The 19,605-nt window shown below is 38.0% G+C and overlaps 1 protein-coding gene across 1 annotated transcript in view; it reads left to right on the top strand.

Annotated features, from left to right (window-relative positions):
* The first annotated feature begins 332 nt into the window (after positions 1–332).
* LOC123234328 (heparan-alpha-glucosaminide N-acetyltransferase-like) overlaps positions 333–19,605 on the top strand; it is a 370,163-nt gene continuing 350,890 nt past the window's right edge. The window contains exons 1-2 of the mRNA XM_044660239.1: positions 333–446; positions 1,260–1,387. Of these exons, the coding sequence (XP_044516174.1) occupies positions 333–446; positions 1,260–1,387 (242 nt within the window). The remainder of the gene's footprint in view (positions 447–1,259; positions 1,388–19,605) is intronic.

Here is a 19,605-nt window from a genome sequence, read left to right as displayed (position 1 = left end):
CAAGACATTGGAGTAGTTTGTTATTTCTTTCTCCAGCTCATTTAAAGATGAAGAAACTGAGGCAAACTGGGTTGAGTGACTTGCCCAGAGTCAAACAGAAGTGTCTGAGGCCATATCTGAACTCAGGTCTTCTTGACTCCTGATCCAATACTCTATCCACTTTGCCACCTAGCTTCCATGAACCCATTTTCCTCTGTCCAAAAGTAGAATAAAAGGTGGTGGGATTTCCCTATTGGAGGTCTCTAAGGAAAGTAGGAGGATTATTCTTCAAATACATTTATCAGGTGTATTGTAGTGGAGATAGATTATTTTTCTGAATTGGAGTGGATTAGATGGTTACTGAGAAGTCCCTTCTAACTCTGAAGTTCCGTGATATTTTTAGGGGAGCAAAGGAAACGTTCAGAAAAGATCTGAAAACATGGCTACTGAAATTCCTTAAATCAAATGTAGTCATATATTTTTTAGTTTCATAAAGAGTTCATATGTTTCAAATAGCTCCTTTTGCACTTGGAAACTAGAGGAAAAAGACTCTCTCCTTTGCCAAGAAACACTTAAGAGAACTAATTCTCCATTCTTTGCCCTTGCTATTGACCTCATTCAGGGAGATGAAAGGAGAAAAAACAATTAGTTTCCCAAGAAATTCTATTATGTGGGAGGGATGTGGACATCTGATCAATATTCTAGGGTTACAGGCCCAGCTGGCAGAGGGATATCTGTCTTTCAGATTGACTGATGGCCATTAGTCCCAACAGTCTTTGCAAAGGAAGTGGAGGGGATGGTACTTTTCCCTTCTCTCTTTTAATATGTTAGTGTTCCAACCTCTTGCTGCATAAAACCATAAATAAAACATTTCATCTGAAAGAGGCTGGGGGGAGGCAATTTAAAGTGATTCAAGGAGATTTTAAAAGACCCAAATCTGCCCAAATGTCCATTTACTTTTTGGGGCCAGCAGCCGTACCCTGGCACCTTTCCCCCTTTGGAAGACTAAAGCCTCTCTGTACATTATTTACTATGATTCATTCATCCTTTAGGTATCTCTCCTCACAATATAAGAGGGGGCATGAGTTGGGAAGGTGATGGAGTGTATCAATTAATTATTTTCTTCCTCTTTCCCTGGAAGTAAAACAGGTTTAGAGGAGCCCAGACAGTCCAGATAGAGAAGCTTGGGCCTCCATCCCTGGTAACTTCTGCTACTCACAACTGCTAACACAGAAGCAAGGAGGGTTTAAATCCTAAGATAAAGTCTTTTGTTTCCCTAGTGTCAATCCCAGTTGCTGCTCACTGTAGGCCCTGGTTCTCCTGCTACACCCGCCAGTGCCAGCATTTCTCTTAGCACTCACTGTGTCCTCAACTTGGAACTCTTTGTGGCAGGAAGAAATAGCTGCAGGTAAGATGACCCCAAAGAAACCTACTATGAATGAAAAAGTATTTAAGAATTTATTAAGCTCTTAATGCTATGTACCACGCAGAGCTTTGGAACACACAGTTTGCATTCTTATGAGGGAAAACTGTCCACTGAGGGGGAGTGCTAGCCAGAAAGGGGCATTTAGGTCTCTCTAGAATATAACTGGGTTGGGGAATGGGGCCTTTGGGATACCCAGTTTGGGAACAATGATGGAGTTGATTTCATCTCAGTGACTAGGGTAGGGGGACATGGTGGGATTCAGGAGGGCAAATTGAGTAATCTAATAGTTCAACCTGATCCTGACGAGATTATATATATATATATTTGGCAAAGCTAATTTCATTGCCTACCTTCTCCTCTCAACAATTACATTGATTTTCAACTCTGTTCCTTTAAGATATGTCATTCTTCCAAACTGGAAAGATTCTTCCATCCAGTTAGTCATTCATTCAGCAAATATTTCTTCTTTTATGATTAATTTTTTCAATGAACAAGCATTTATTTCCTTTCCTTTCCACTTTCTCTTCCCACCAGGAGAAAATAGAAAAACAAAACTCTTACTTAAAAATGTACTTAGTCACGAAAAGCAAAGGACCAGATTGGCCCTGTCCTAAAATATGTGTCTCATTCTGCACATTCTGTCTATCTTCTCAGTGTCAAGAAATGAGTAGCATTCTTCATCATTGGTCCTCTGAAATTAGGATGGAGCATTGCATTGATCAAAGTTCTTAAGTCTTTCCAAATTGACCATTTAAAAAATGTTGTTGTTGTTCTATAAATTGTTCTCTTGGTTCTTCTCACTTTACTCTACATCAGTTCATTCAGTGAGCACCCTTTACTTTCTAGTTCTTTGCTGCTACAAAAAAGAACTGCTACAAAGATTTTTGTACATATGGGGCCTTTTCTTCTTTTCGTGATTTCTTCATGGAGTGAGGGGAGGGTACATACAGGCTTAGTAATGGTATCCTTAGGTCAAAGGGTATGCACAATTTAGTAACTTTTTTGGCCGTGGTCCCAACTTGCTTTCCAGAATGGCCCAGCCAGTTCACAGTTCCGCCATCAGCCAGGCATTTTCCTGAAGCCCCTACAATATTTATAATTTTCAATTGCCTAGAGGCAGCCATGTCGTAAGATATAGAGAGTGTTGGACCTGGAGTGAGAAAGCCTAAGTTCAAACCTGGCCTCAGATATATACTAATTGTGTGGCTTTGGGTGAGTTCCATAAACTTTGTCTGCCTCAGTTTCCTCATCTTTAAGTGGGGATAATAATGCCATCTACCTTCCAGATTTGTTGTGAGAATCAAAGTCTTTTTAAACTTTAAAGTATTATATAATTTCTAGCTATTATTATTATTTTTTTGGCCAACTTTGGTAATCTGAAGGGTATGAGATAGGAATTCAGGGATGATTCGTATTACTTCAATTATTAGTGATTTGGAGCAGTTTTTTCATTTGGTTGATGATAAGTCTGGACTTTTTCCTTTGAAAGCTGCCTCAAAATAGGAGAGATACCAGAAGGTTGAAAAAGGACAAATGTTATACCAGTTGAGAGACAGAGACAGAAACAGAAAGAAGAGTGAGAGAGAGAGAGAGAGAGAGAGAGAGAGAGAGAGAGAGAGAGTGAGAGGAGGAGGAGGAAGAAGGAAGAGGGAGAGAGAGAGCTCTCAGATACAATCTCCTATCTAAAGCATTTCCTAGGTATTTTTTTTATACCCTTACTTGCCATCTCTTAATCAATACTGTGTATTGGTTCCAAGGCAGAAGAGTGGTAAGGACTAGGCAATGGGGATTAAGTGACTTGCCCCTGGTCACCCAGCTAAGAAGTGTCTGAGGTCAGATTTGAACCCAGGACCTCTCTCTCTGGGCCTGGCCCTCAATCCACTGAGCTACCCAGGTGCCCCCTAAACCATTTCCTAAGTATCTTGAACTAGATGTCCCATTAGCATCTCAATAAAACTATTTTATCATCCCAACTTCCCTATTTCCATCATGAGTACCACCACCTTCCAATCAGTCAGGCTCACAACTGAAATGCTATCCCTCACTCTTCACTCTCAAGCACCCCCCCCCCCATATATAATCTGTTTACCAAATTTTGTCATTTGTATTTTAAAAACATCTCAAGTATCTCTCTGGTCACAATGTCTTCCCCTTAGTTGAGACACCTGAACTACTGCTCCATTCATATAGTACTGATGACATGGAGGCATTGGGCTAAGTGCTTGATAAATATTATCTTATTGATTCCCATAACAGTGCTCCAAGGTAGGTGCTATTATTATCCCCATTTCGCACTTGAGAAAACTGAAGCAAACAAAGTTTAAGTGTCTTGCCTGGGGCCACACAGAAAGTGTCTGATGTCTAATTTGAACTCCCATCTTTCTGACTATAGGTCCTCCACTCTGTGGCTTATGTAACAATCCTTTAAACATAAGAAATACTTGTCAATCAAATAAATGAGATAATTAATAAAATAAATAACTTTATCAATTAAATTTAATCAATCAATTAATTAAAATATTAAGTTGAATCCAGTTAAAAGGTTCTTAAACTGGGGAGTGACCTTATTGGAGTACTTCTTTAGGCATCTTTCTTAATCTGGCAGTGGCTGGTGTATTGGAACGGAGTGGAGAGTGACAGTAATTAATGACACTGAACTTGAGAAAGCAAGTGAACAAGGCAAAATGAGTTTTATCTAGGAATCTAAACGGGCTCAAAGTATTCTTGTTAAGTGAAAAGAAGAATGAGCCAGAAAAAAAGCAACTTGAATCCATGGACGTAGGGCTTTATCCCAGTCAGAGATCCGCCACTCTTCCTACAATAACCCCTATGCTTCACATACTGTATTTTATACATGGACATTAGAAAAAAAACTTCCATCTCTGGGAGATTCAGCTCTGGATGCCAAAAGACATGAAAAGGAACCAATTCTCTTCACTGAAATTGGTTAGGAGACCTTTGTAGTCATCCAGGTATAAGAAAAGGAAGCAAAAGTAGTGAATATGAACTTCATTCCCACGTGCCTGATTTGGATCAAAGCCCAACCTCTAGCCCATAAATCCCAGAAATTGTGACCTGAAGAACCATGGGGACAGGGGCCATGTCTATGCCAGAACCAAACATGGCGCATGGAGGAAGACTCTGTTGACTTGGCATAGTCCCACACTGCAGTACTGGGAGAAGCCAAGGATTGAAACCTGGAGTTTAAATCATGAGTCTAATGGCTAGAGTGGGAAAGCTGATTGAATGGACAGCTCCCAGGACAGAATAGATTCTGGGAAACCACCAAAGAAACTTTCATTGAATATCAATGTTCTCTGAAGCAAATAGAAAATGGCAAGCTGTGGTAACAAAGGCAGAGCTAGTGTGGGTCCTGGTCTGTGCCCAGACCCTGTTGGGATTTGACTTCCTCTTTTAGGAGATTCCTGTGCCACTGGAAATGGATTAGATATTAAGTCAGGTGTATTGGAATGGATTTGCAATCGGCAAACTTGGATGGCTTCAAATCCTGATTCTACTATTTCTTTTTTTTTTTTTTAAACCCTACTTACCTTCTGTTGTGGAGTCAACACTGTGTATTGGCTCCAAGGCTGAAGAGTGGTAAGGGCTAGGCAATGGGGGTCAAGTGACTTGCCCAGGGTCACACAGCTGGGAAGTGTCCAAGGTCGGATTTGAACCCAGGACCTCCTGTCTCTAGGCCTGGCTCTCAATCCACTGAGCTACCCAGTTGCCCCCTGATTTTACTACTTCTTAAAGAATTGTGTGACCATTGTCCAATCACTTTATCTCTTTAGGTCCTTTTTCAGAGAAAGAACTGATAAACAGAAATAAGTAAAACATAGTTTTATATATACATATATCTTTTTGTCAAATGATGCCTTCTCCAATGGGGTGAGGGGAGAGAGGGAGTTAATTAGGGATTTTAATGTAAGAAACAAACAAATAAAAATAATCTTCATAAAAAAGAGATGATTGGACTGGAGATTCCTCATGTCTCTTTGAGCTCTATATAGGCAGAATAGTTGATCTAGCCCTGGACTTGAAATCAAGAAGACCAGAGCTTGAATACTGCTTCTTTTTAGCTCTGCAACCCTGGGCAATTCACAGCCCTGAATTTCATCTCTAAAATGGGGATAATAATATCACCTACATTATGGCGATATTGTGGGACTCAAATGAAATATTATAATGTAAATGAGCATTTATTGTTTACTATGTGTCTAGGCACTATGCTAAGTGCCAAGAATATAAATATAAGCAAAAAAGAAACAAGATATTCCCTGCCTTTAAGGAGTTTATATCTGAGTGGAGGAAAAAACACAGAGGAGTAAACTGAAAAGGAAAGGGAAGGGGGGGGGGCAAGAATAAAGAAGACCTGATTTCAAATGTCACCTCAGACACTTAATAGCTGTGTGACCCTAGGCAAGTCATTCAACCACTATCTGCCTCAGTTTTCTTATCTGTAAAATGGGGATAATAATGCTATTTACCTTTGAGGGTTGTGAGTATCAAATGACATAATCTTGGCAAAGTGCTTTTCCCCCCCTTAATGTTGTTCAATAATATCCCACTGTTTGGGACCCCATTTGGGGTTTTCTTGGCAGAGATTCTGGAGTAGTTTGTCATTTTTTTCCAACTCATTTTATAGGTGAGGAAATGAAGATAGAATTAAATGACTTGCCCAGAGTCACTCACATAGCTAGTAATCATATGACGCAAAATCTGAATGCAGGAAGATGAGTCTTTATGACTCTAGGCTTAGTGTTCTATCCCCTGTCCCTTTTAGCTGCCTCTGTAAAGTGCTATATACACTTTAACCCATGATATAAATGCTGGGCATTATTATTGTTAATCGGGAGTCAGAAGACCTGGTACTTGTTTTCTCTTAAAATTTCTTCTGCTGATAGTCTGTATGGCCCTCTTTGGATCTCAGTTAAAAAGACTGCAAAAATGGGGAAAACAATCCCTACTCTTCCCTAAATGACAGAATGGTTATAAGGATAAAATGAGATTTTTTTTTATTGTTGTCCTTTTTACTTTAAGAGAACCAAAATGACCTCATGCACAGTGTATCCTGTGTCTGCCTGTGGTTGATTGGACTGATGTGAGCTCGAAAGGCTCTACCACAGGTCAGGCTCAAATGCATGTGAACACTTGGCATGGAGATGGCTCTAAATTTGTGCATCTCAGGGAGGATAATAACACCTCTGACTTGTATTTATTTCTGTAGCTCTTTTTAGTGATCAGAGCGCTTCACATGTGCCATATATGCCAGGAGATGTCTCTCATTTCATAGAGAAGTTAACCAGTTCAGTTGATTTGGCAAAGATCTTACAGTTAGTAAATGGTGGATCTGTGCCTTGAAACCAGGTCTATTTACTCTTGGTCCAGGACTCTGCCACCTGGGAAGGATTATTGTTACTAACAAGAACCTGGAGTCAGCTTTGTCTTCTTCAAACTGCCCCATCATCAGCTGAGGCTGGTTTATCACAAATCTTTTTTTAAAATAAAATTTAATGCATATCGGCCATGGGAGGGAGGGAAGTGTGTGGGGGGGGGGTGAAGGGGAAAGTAAGAGCATAAATCATGTAACCATGTTAACTTTTCTAAAAAATAAATATTAATAAATGGGAAAAATAAAATAAAATTTAATTTTTCCTATTACATGTAAAAACATTTTTTAAAACATTAATTTTTTAAAAGTTTGAGTTCCAAATTCTCTCTTCTTCTGACCTTTCTTCCCTCCCTCCCTCTTTGCCCTCTTCCCTCCCTAAGTAACCTGAGATAGATTTTACATGTACCTCAAATCTTTGAAGGGGAAAGCTCATCTTGTCATTGTCATTAACCCAGAGGAGGCCTTGGTGGAGGCAGAAGGGGAGCTTCTCTGTGCATTTGTCAGTCTCATCCGTAATCTGCCTCAATTAAGCTCCTATCTGTGCAAATCTGATCTGGGTTTGCAGCAACCAGAGGGAGCTCTCAGGGTCTGTGAGCCCTCAGAGAACTTACAAGGACTGGCCAGCAGGTGGCAGCACAGAACTGGCTAATGGGGCCAGTGGTCGCCTTGGCTTCTGTATTCTTACCCAACTGGGCTGAACCAAGTGATTATTTTCTGCTAGGGGCTTTTTACATTTTTAGTAGCATTATTGTCCAGTAGGATCTAGGCCTACACATAAGCTGACCTTATTCAAATAGTTTTTATGGCCTCTAAAATGGGCAGTGTGGCCTTAATCTGCTGCTGTATAGTTTTTATTATATATAATTTATTATTATATTTACATATAATATATGTATATCTATATATATTTAGAATTAAAGAGCTCTAGACCTAAGTCCTAGTCATAATTGTTAGTGACTGGACTTTGTGACTGTGGGCCAATTGCCCTTCCAAACTCAGTTTCTGCTTCTGTAAAAAATTCCATTTAATTTGCGAAGTTTTAAATTAAATTTCATCTTATTAATTTTTGTCTATTTTTTAAAATAGAATTTTAAAAAACTCTTACCTTCTGCCTTAGTATCAATTCTAAAACAAAAGAGTTGCAATGATCAGGTAATTTTTTTTAATGGCTTGCTTAAGGTCCTATTGCTAGGAAGTATCTGAGGCCAGATTTTAAACCAAGTTGTCTCAAGTCTAGGTCTGGTACTCTCTTTACTGTGCTACCTAGTTGCCCCAAATTTTATTTTATTTTTTGTTTATTTCTAGTTAACAAACATTCCTTTTCGTCTCCTCTACTGAAAAACAAATTAAAACAAGACTCTTATAACAAATATAATCAAGAAAAATAAATTCCATGATAGCCATATCCAATTATGTATATCACATTCTGAGTTACTTACTGCCTCACTCCTCTGTTGGGACATGGGTCATATTCTTCAGCATTTGTCTTCTGGAATCATAACTGGTAGTGGCATTGATCTGAGCTCTTAAGACCTTCAAAATTGTTTGTTTGTTCACTGTTGTGCTTGTCTAAATTATTCTCTTGGAAATGCTCATTTCCTTTTGCATCAGTTCATAAAAGTCATCTGAGATTTGTCTGAAACCACCTACTCTATCACTTCTGATAGTACAATAGTATCTTATTACATTTATATACTTAGCAGACACTGAATAATCATCTAATATTTATTTGCAAGGTATTGTGTGCTATGTGCTAGGAATACAAAAATGAAATGAAGTGTGGTTTCTGTTCCCCTTCATCCTCCATGAACTTCCAAGGCAGAATGGGAAATATGTAAATTATATAAATAAGCATATATGTGTATATGAATATGTATATCTATCCATAGGTATAACTAAACCATATTTATCATTATCTCTATATCTATAATCCATATCTTTAACTCCCTAATATATATGTATATTTCTCTCTTTAAAGTTTTTTTCTGTCTCTCTCAGCTCCATCCATCTATATTTTTGTCTATTCACCCATCCACATATCCATCCATCTATCTATCTATCTATCTATCTATCTATCTATCTATCTATCTATCTATCTATCATCTATACATCCATCACATCCATCCATCCATCCACCCACCCATCCATCCTTCCATCCATCCAGAAAGGGGAGGAAGCCAAATTATATCTGACTTAAGTGAAGGGTGACATTAGACAATCTCTAGAATTCCTTCCAGCTCTATGATTCTAAGCCTATATATCTTGGATGATAATTTATTTACATTCACTTGATAAATGGAGAAACTGTGACAGTTGTAAATGGTTGAAGTGGGCAGAATTTGAATTTACTGCCCCATGCTTCTCCACACTTCCGTGTGTGTGTGTGTGTGTGTGTGTGTGTTTTATGTGTAGAGGAATCGAGGTGGTACAATGGATGGAGCACTGGACTTGGAGTCATTGCTGGAATATGAATTCAACAACCTCAGACATTATGTCACATAGAGATGTGTCTTAGTTTCCAAATTTGTGAAATGAATCTAATAATACCTTCCTTCCAGAATGATGGTAAACCTGAAATGAGGTAATATTTGTAAAGTACTTTGAAAACTTTAAAAGTGATATTTGTTGGGGCAGCTGGGTGACTCAGTAGATTGAGAGCTAGGCCTAGAGAAGGGAGGTCCTGGATTCAAATCTGACTTCAGACACTTCCTAGTTGTGTGATCCTGGGCAAGTCACTTAACCCTCTATTGTATACCTAACCTGTACCACACTTCTGCCTTGGAACCAATAGTTAATATTGATTTTAGGATGAAAGGTAAAACTTTTTTAAAAAGCCCTATATGTGTGCTAGCTTAAAAGAATTATGTTTTAAATTGGTCCTGCTGCTTTTAGAGCTTCTGGCTATGTGTCCAGTGGAAATAATTAGTCCAATTCAGACATATTTCTGTCTAGTAATGCACACTGGCATGATCTAGACTTCTAAACTGCCTCTTCTCTTATGTAAGAAGCAGGACTCCTGATGGAGAGCTCCTTCCTGTGGTCCTTCCTATGTAAAGACCATGTAGCTACAGCTCCACTTGTTCATACTTTAATGCAGTTTTCAGTTATGTAGAGATGTTCATTCTCACTCATTCACTGAGGACATGTGAGTGCTTACTCTTTTTTCTTCAAAGATTTTATATATATTATGTAATATATTTTATTTTATTATACAATAAGCAATATTGTATAATAAAATATAATATATTTTAATTATAGTAATATAATATTATATTAATATATTATTATGTAATAAATATATTTATTATTATGTAATATATATATAATTTTTTCCAATTGCCTGCAGAAACAGAGCAAGCACTCTTAAATTCAGAGTTGTATTTTAACACACACACACACACACACACACACACACACACATACACTTTTTTTCCTATTCCAACCTTGGACAACCTTTTGACTCCTGACTTCAAGTAGCTCCAGCTTCTTAGGTCTCCAGGCTCTTTCCCTGAATGTTCCATTGGGCTAGGCTTTATGGTGCAAAGCAACACTGGAGGCGGTGGTCCACACATTCATTTAAGTCAGAGGGGACCTTTGGTCAGAAAGAAAAGAAATTGTCTTTGAAAATGAGAGCAGGTGGTGGAGGAAGCCTGGAGCCTGTCACTGGGGTCCTTACCAGAGTTGGAGTTCAATGACCCAATTGTGTTCTCTTGGGTCAAAGGTTAGTTTGGAGCCTGTGGACACTAAGCATCAGGACCCTTGCCAGCTGCTTCTGCCTATAAGAAAAGACTCATCTTTATAGGGTCATCCCTGGGGCTCTTCAAGGGCATTTGTCTTCAAGAGAACAGAAGGGACGCCAGAGAGTCAGGCAGGCAGTAGAACATGGCCCCATTCTGGAATAGAATATTATTGGATCATAGATTTAGAATTGGGAGGGACCTTATAGGGTATCAAGCCCAAACCCATGATTTTAATGATGAGGAAATTGAGGCAGACCAAAGTTAAGTAACTTGGCTCGGTTCACACAGCTTAAGTCTTCCTTACTCCAGATCCAAGACTGTATTTACTGCACCATCCTAACTTTCCCCAAAGATATAATAACCACATTCTTTGCTATGTACATGAATTGGTGGTTTCATTGATATAGTAATTCAGACACTAGACCTGACAAAATCCCAGCCATGCCTTCTCCATCTATATATTTTATGCCCTAATTTCTTCTATACAGAGGATCTTGGAGGTCGTTCTCTGATTCTTTTAAAACCTTGAAGCTGATTTTCATTACACAGCCAGCTTACCTCTTTCTGTCATATGTCTACTATGGAAATTCAGCAGGTAACATGGTAGACTACCTCTTTCCATTGCCTTTTGATGTGATGGTAAGTCTTGGTATTCCAGAAGTCACAGGCATGGAGTATCACTCTTCTGCTTTGGAATAAATACACAGCATTGCTTTTGAGAAGGAAGGTAACAGTTTAAAAATTTTTGTGCCAAATTCTTCCCCTCCCATCCTTATTTCCCTTTTCATTCCCTGAGACAATAAGCAATTTGATATAAATTTTACAAATGTGATTGTCTAAAGCATTTTTACATATTAGTCATTTTGTAGAAGAGAATTTGAACAAAAAAATTGAAAAAAAAAGAGAAATATATTTTGTATTGGTCTGTTTTCAGATTGCACTAGTTCTTTTTCTGGAGGTGGATGACATTTTTCATCGTGAGGCCTTGGAGATTGTCTTGGATAACTATATTGCTAATAATAGCTAAGTCATTCACAAATGTTCATCAGATACTATTGCTGTTACTGTGTACAATGTTCTCCTGGTTCTGATCACTTTACTCTGTATCAGTTCATGTAGGTCTTCCCAGGTTTTTCTGAAATCATCATTCTCATCATTTCTTATAGCATAGTAATATTCTGTTACAATTGTACATCACAACTTGTTCAACCATTTCCCAATTGATGGAGATTCCCTCAAATTCCGATTCTTTGCCATTATAAAAAGGACTGCTATAAATATTTTTGTATATATAAGTTCTTCTCTCTCTGTCTCTCTGTCTTTGTCTGTCTACCTGTCTGTCTCATACAGACTTAGTGGTAGTATTGCTGGATCAAAGGGCATGCATAATTTTAAAGTCCTTTGAGCATAGTTCTGAATCATCCTCCAGAATGTTTGAATCAGCTCACAACTACACTAACAGTGCATCAGTCTCCCAATTTTCTCACACACCCTCCAACATTTATTATTTTCCTTTTCTGTCATATTAGCCATTCTGATAGGAGACATATATAGTTTATACATATATACATATATAAGTTCTATAGTTTATACATGCGATTGCATGTCATATTCAGTACAATAGACATTCTTTATCCATTTTCCCCCCTCTGTTGTTGATTAAATAAATAGTCATTAGAATGGGTACAAATATCTTCCTAGAGACATTGTTGTATACAAGAACGTAATGCCACCATACAATGTCATTTCCAAGTAGTGTCTGAAGGACCTCATCCTCTAAGGAATCCCTCTTCTCACTTTTTTAGAACCCTTATTTTCTGTCCTAGTAAACAACTCTAAGACAGAAGGGAAAGGGCTAGGCAATTGTGGTTAAGTAATTTGTCCAGAGTCACACAGCTAGGAAGTGTCTGAAGCCATATTTGAACTCAGGACTTCCCATATCTGGGCCTGAATATCTATTCACTGTACCACCTAGCTGCCCCCATGATTCGTTTCTATAAGAGGAAGTTGGAGTCTAGATCCTCCCTACCTCTAAATCTATGTTCCTCTAAATCTAACTCCTTTATTTTGCCAATGAGGAAACAGAATTCAATAACTTTTTAGCGACTTGCACAGCTAGCAGATTCTGAGGCTAAATTTGAACCCATGATTCATCATGATATAGATGATCCTCTAACTTCTTACTTCTACTGAGGGAAAAATATAAAGAAATGAACTGACATTGAAACCTAAGGATCTTAGTTAAGGTTCAGGTTTAGAGGAGACAAAAAAATTTAGACAAAGAAAGAGTAGTTAAATATTATTATGAGATAAATGGTGATAAATTCTGGAAATGTCATCTCTAGAGAACTTCTCAAATAGGGAAGACTCTTCTGCCAGGAACTGTTTGATTGTAGTTCTGTCCAGAAACAGAGGAAGGGACAAGATGACCTCAAAAGTCCCTCTGACCTACAGAATTCTATGAGTCTGTCTGTCTCACTGTAGGTCATTCTAGCTTGTCATTAATGGAGCTAGGATTAGAAGCCAGATTAATTAATAAATCACTTTCATTCTGATTACTGTAAATGATCTTTAAAAATTCTTTACATGATCACACTTGTAAAATTTATATCAAATTGCTTATTGTCTCAGGGAATGAGGAGGGAAATAAGAATGGGAGGGGAAGAATTTGGCACAAATTTTTTCAAACCATTACCTTCCATCTCCAAAGCAATGCTGTTTTGGTTCCAATTGCATTGGTTCCAAAGTAGAAGAGTGATGCTCCATGGCTGTGACTCCTGGAACACCAAAACTTACCATCACACCAAAGGACTGTGGAAAGAGTTAGTCTACTATGTTACCTGCTGAATTTCCATAGTAGACATATGACAGAAAGAGGTAAGCTGGCTGTGTAATGAAAATCAGCTTCAAGGTATTAGATCTCCAAAGATCATGCCCTCACTCCTCGTGAGAGTCAATCCATTGAACTATACTGATCAGAGTGGGTACAACCACACCAAAATCTATCTAACTAGTCCCAGATTATTCTTTACAACCCCTCCAACCTGGATTTCTTGACATCTGCCCTGCCAAGGGGTGGATTACTCTGAATTCTCTTTTTAACTCTTGTTCTGGGAGTGATAATCAAATCACTATTACCACTGATGCCAGAAAGTTCATGACAATTGACTGTATTCATCATTCATATGACTCTCCAGATCAAAACTCTCTATCCCAGATTTTCTGCCACCATCAGAACACAAACTCCTCCCAGGCAGGTGTTATCTCCATTTTCTATTTGTATCCCCAGTGCCCAGTACAGTGCTTCACACATACTAATTATGTAGTAGGTATTTGTTTTTTTTAAACTTGATTATTCATTCATTAAGGATGTTCAACATGTATATATACATGATTTGAATTGTAGTGCATAAAAATAAAATTTTTAAACATAAGTAGAAAAGTAGGCATAGATGTCAATAATTGATGTTCCCTTGGTTGCTTTTTATCTTCCAAATAAAACCTGAAATATTTCCTATACTTTCAGTATTTTCCCTTTCTTCCTTTAGATTCCTTGTTAGCTGATCCATCCTTGCTCTCAAAATATTGTCAATACAATTATAAATTAGCTCAACAGACTATCTATCTTGTTGCATATCATAGGCTCTTCACAATGTATTTTCATCTATTTTATTTTTCCAAGTGGTAATTAGACCAGGCTCTTTTACATTGCTTTGGATTTCACTGTAGAGGCTTTGGTAATGAATTGGTTCCTACAGCATCATTTGTGATTAAGAGTTTTTGGAAATTCTTTGAGTTAGATTCCATGCAGGGTGTTGGCATTAATTTTAGGGATATTTTATGACTCAAGAAAAACCTTTGTTTTATGTTATTTAATAATACCTAGTCTCTGATTTCTTCTTTCCTTTTCTCCCTTCTAATGTGTGTGCGTGTGCGTGTGTGTGTGTGTGTGTGTGTTTGTGTAGTAAATGACAGGTAATCTTAGAGCTAAGGATGGACCAGGGGAAGCATAGAAAGGCCTCTTGCAGAAAATGCTATTTGAGTTGACTCTTGAAGGAGGCCACATGCAACTAGTATGTGACCAAGACAATACTTTGGCTTTGAAGCCATCTCTCTATTCATCTTTCCAAGTAAAAGGACTTAGAAAATGCTTATGGAAAGAGCCTGTCGTTGGACACGAACTGTCCATGTCAGCTGAAGCAGTCCTCAAACATGTTGCTGTACTTTACTGTTTCCATGATTCTATTTATGGTTTCCCCTGGCTAGAATATTCTCTTTGACACCTTCAGATGCCCAAATACTCATATAGAACTGGGATCTCAACCATGTGGGTATTCTAAGTGATACAGATAAAAAGCCATTCCTACCTGGCTATTTTGTGTGACTCTTATCCTCATTTTTCCATCAATTTACCCAGAAAGTCTATCCAGCATTCTGTTATCTTTTCTCAGTTTATCATGACATTATTAAAGTTAATGGAGTTAAATGGCGTATATTAGCTATTTATCTGTTATTCTTTCCCCTCACCATATTACCAGTATATCTTTTTTTTTTCTCGTAAATGTCTTTGGTGGTATTCTTTAATTTGGTTCTGTATCTCAATACCTTGTTTATAATGGGTTGTATTCTGCTCATACCCATTATGCATCTCTCCATTGATCCCTGATTGATGATCATTTTTAATTCTTTCAGACTAGAATGTTCCATGACCAGCAGTCATACATTACCACCACAAGAACTTTGCTACTAAAAAGAGGATTTCAAGAAGATTTGAGGTCATTAACAGTCCTTTCCAGTTTTCCAAAGAGCTCTCAAAATTCTAATCTATCCATTAAGATCCACTTTTCAGTGATGTCTTCCATGATGGTACAAGTCAAAAGTGATCTCTCCATCTGAACATTGGCCTTACTTATCATATCACCATTCATATATAATATGTAACTTTCTTTGGGGAAGGAAACTGGATGTGTGATCTCTGTGGTGTAGGCCATTTTTTGTTGTTGTTATTGAATGAGTATTGTTTCTTTCTTTAAGGAACAAATATTGATTCTAAGATGGAAGATAAGGCTTTAGAAACAAAGAGAATCACCCAATTAAAGGGCAGTTAGATAGCACAGTAGATAGAGCTCCATACCTGGAGTTGGGAGGATCTCACTTTTATATTTATTACTCCATGCTATGTCTTATCTACTTATCATACCAACCTGTATGTTTAGTTTTTCAAGTACATATCATCCTGTCAAGTATATTGTAAGCCTTTGGAAGGCAAGGACCTTCTTCTTAAGTCATCATACTACATGAAGTTTAATTCAACAAACACTAATTAAGAGGCCATGATGAAATTTTTTTGTGTGATTTGAAAAATTTTATTTAATTAATTAATTTAGAATATATTCCCATGGTTACATGATTCACGTTCTTTCCCTCCCCTCCTCCCACCCCCTCCCATAGCTAATGAGCAATCCATGCTGAAAATTTAATTAAAAAATTTTTTAATTAAAAAAAATTTTTTTAAAGAGTCTATGATGAAGATACTGTACAAGTTGATGGGGATACAAAGTCAATCTTATTGTCAATAATTGGCAGTTTATTTTATAACTTTCAAATGGACTTATCACAAATGCTAACTGGAGAAGCCATGGCTAGACAGAAGTTATCTAAAAGAGATTTGGAAGCTCAATAGAAATAAAAAGTGCAACATGTTTTCCAAGAAGAAAAACATGATCTTAGGCTGCATTAAGGAAGGTCTGTAGGGAGCAGCTAGGTAGTTCAGTGGACACGTTCTAGTTGTGTGACCCTGGACAAGTCACTTAACCCTCATTACCTAACCCTTACCATTTTTCTGCCTTGGAACCAATACACAGCATTGATTCTAAGTCAAAAGCTAAGGGTTTTTTTTTTTAAAGAAAGGCATAGAGTGTTCAGAATAAGGTATGTGATATCCTAATATGCTGTGTCCTAGGCAGATACTATATGAAGTATTGTGTCCCATCCTGGACATCATGTCCTAGGAAGATTGTTAATAAGTTAGAAGTATCAAGAGAAGAAGATGGCAAATAGCCTCAAGATCATAAAAGGAAAAAAATCATAATAGAATTAGTTGAAGCATCTGGGATGTTTAGTCTGAGAAAGAGAAGATTGGGGAATGGGGAATGATCCCTTTAGTTGTCTATTGTAGAGAAATAGAGTGGGGAAAGAGAATAAGGAGAAAGAAGGGGAAGAGAGAAGAGGAGGAATTGTGAAAGGGGAGGTGAGTATCAGAGGTGCAGAGAGATAGAGATAGAGAGGAGGGATAGGCAATAAAGAAGGAAGAGAGAGGGAAAAAAGGAGATAGAAAACTCCCTATCCAGCCTCAGTACTGGATTTGTAATCTCTTTCTCAAATTCCTCATCTATTTCCTCTTTCTGCTTGGGTGGTCTGTAGTAAATTCTTATGACGATATTATTCTGTTTCTGTTGCTATCCACCCAGATGCTCTCTTTATTTCTCTGGTTCTTAATTTCCTCATGTGAATAAACAATATTCCATGATATACTTTCTCCTTATTTTTTCTCTCTCCTATTCCTTTTTGTTTTTAAAACCCTTACCTTCCATCTTAGAATCTATACCGTATATTGGTTCCAAGGCAGAAGAGTGATAAGGGCTTGGCAACAGGGGTTAAGTGACTTGCCCAGGGTCACATAGCTAGGAAATATCTGAGGCTAGATTTGAACCTCCCATCTCCAGGCATGGCTCCCATTCCAGTGAGCCAACCAGCTGCTCCCTCTCCTATTCCTTTTAAACAAGGTTTACCCTTCTAGAGCCAAATTCTAGTCATGGGATTCATCCCAATGAGATTTATAGTGAGCCATAGGGTAAAATTTGCCTTATTGCACTGGAATCTCTGACTTCTTCCAGCTCTGAGATTCTGTGATAATGTTGTGCATGATAACTATTTGCGATGGAGAGACTTCATACCTCTCCATCCCTGGTAAAACTTAAGGAACAGTTCTTCAACTCAGGAAGGGTTTTATATTGTATTATATTCATTAGATTCTGGGCTCCTTGAGGACAGGGACTGTCTTTTGCCTCTTTTTGAATCCCCAGTGCCTGGCACAAAGTTAGTGTTTAATAAATGCTGGTTGATGGATGAAGCTTATGCTATTGTTGCTCTTCCCTTGTATCCAGTGGACCCTGAAACCTAGATGTTGCTGTTACTGTTAGGTGTGTGCTTCCTTTTTATGATTCCTAGCATCCAAAATTGCCTTGCTGGTTGATTAACTGAGCTACAAATAATGAAGCTGGTGACAGGGCTATGGAGACCCCACACCTATTACATGGAACTTTCTCAGGCTTCATGAATTTCCAGAGGTTTTTGTTCCCTGGGGCTGGTGAAGAACACCCTTCCTCTCTGGTTCTGATTCTCCCTGACTGCTGTAATCCCTCTGCCCTGTATACACAAGAGCCATTGAGAAGGTCAAGTTCCTTAGTGAGATTTGATTACACATTTGTGGTGTTGTCTTGTAAATGCAATTAGGAAGTGTTCACTTAGGACTTCAGCTGCTTCCCTGGCAGCCAGGACTGAACTTTCAATTTACCCCACTCAGGATTTTCTTTCCAACTTTGCTAGCTCCTCAGGAATTATCTTTTGTTGCTCCGCAGTTATGGGAAAGACCTTTGGGTATTCCAGCACTTGACTCCTCTCCTCTCTTGGCTCATCTTTGGTCGTTTGCTAAGCTGATCTAACAGCTGTGTTTCCCTCTCGCTCCAAGTATCTTGCTTGACTCCCTTTAGGGTGAGGTCCTTGGTTGAGGCTCTTATTTAAAGCAAGCCAGATTCTTTGGGGAAGATGAAAAGCCTTTGACTATACTTTGGGGAGCTCACCAGAAAACTGCCTCAGCCATTTTCTTAATTGAAAATTTTAAATGGAGAGGAAATTCAGGGAAAAGTTCCAGGAATTCTATCCATTATGATCATTTACAGTAATCAGAATGAAAGCGATTTATTAATTAATCTGGCTTCTAATCCTAGCTCTATAAATGACTAGCTAACATGACCTAGAGTGAGACAGACAGAGACTCAAAAGAATTCTGTGGGTCAGAGGGACTTTTGAGGTCATCTTGTCCCTTCCTCTGATTCTGGACAGGACTACAATCAAACAGTTCCTGGCAGAAGAGTCCTTATTTGAGAAGTTCTCTAGAGATGACATTTCCAGAATTTATCACCATTTATCTCATAATAATATATAACTACTCTTTCTTTGCCTTAATTTTTTTTGTCTCCTCTAAACCTGAACCTAAACTAAGATCCTTAGGTTTCAATATCAGCTCATTTCTTTATATTTTTCCCTCAGAAGGGGTAAGAAACTAAAGGATCACCTATATCATGAAGAATTATGGGTTCAAATTTAGACTCAGAAGTTGGCTAGCTGTGCAAGTCACTAAAAAGTTATTGAATTCCATTTCCTCATTGGCAAAAACATAGGAATTAGATTTAGAGGAACATAGATTTAGAGATAGAGAGGATCTAGACTCCCCAACTTCCTCTTATAGAAATGACCAACTCAATTTTATCCTTTATTTATTTATTCATTCATTCATTCATTCATTCATTCATTCATTCATTTATTTATTTTTTGGCTGCTGCTGATCTTGTTTTCCTAAGCTCCAGATTTTGGGAGTCATCTCAGGTTCTTTGTTTCCACTCACTCTCCTATGTCCACATGGTTGACATATGAAGACCCATAGTGGATCCATCCCTTTTCTTTAATGCCGGCTACCACCACCATATTCTTTACTTTTCTTGCCTCTTATCTGGATAGTACTGTAGGAGCTTTCTCACTGGTTTCTACTCTTTATCCCCTTAAATACATCTTATTTTCAACTGCCAGTCTGTGCTTCTTAGAGAAAAGCTCTTAGTATTATTTCACCACTCAGAATATTAAAACAGCTTCCCATTGCCTTCAGAAGTCCAAACTAATTAGATTGACATTTAGGACCCTCCATGATCAAGTTGTGTTTTCCGGTACTCCTTTCCACGTATCCTACTCTTCTGTCCATACAAGATTACTAGCTGTTCACTGAGGAG

Source organism: Gracilinanus agilis, chromosome 2 (genome assembly GCF_016433145.1).
Source record: "Gracilinanus agilis isolate LMUSP501 chromosome 2, AgileGrace, whole genome shotgun sequence".
Taxonomy (NCBI): Eukaryota; Metazoa; Chordata; class Mammalia; order Didelphimorphia; family Didelphidae; genus Gracilinanus; species Gracilinanus agilis.
Note: the sequence above shows the minus strand (reverse complement) of the source record. Positions and strands in the feature narration are given on the sequence as shown.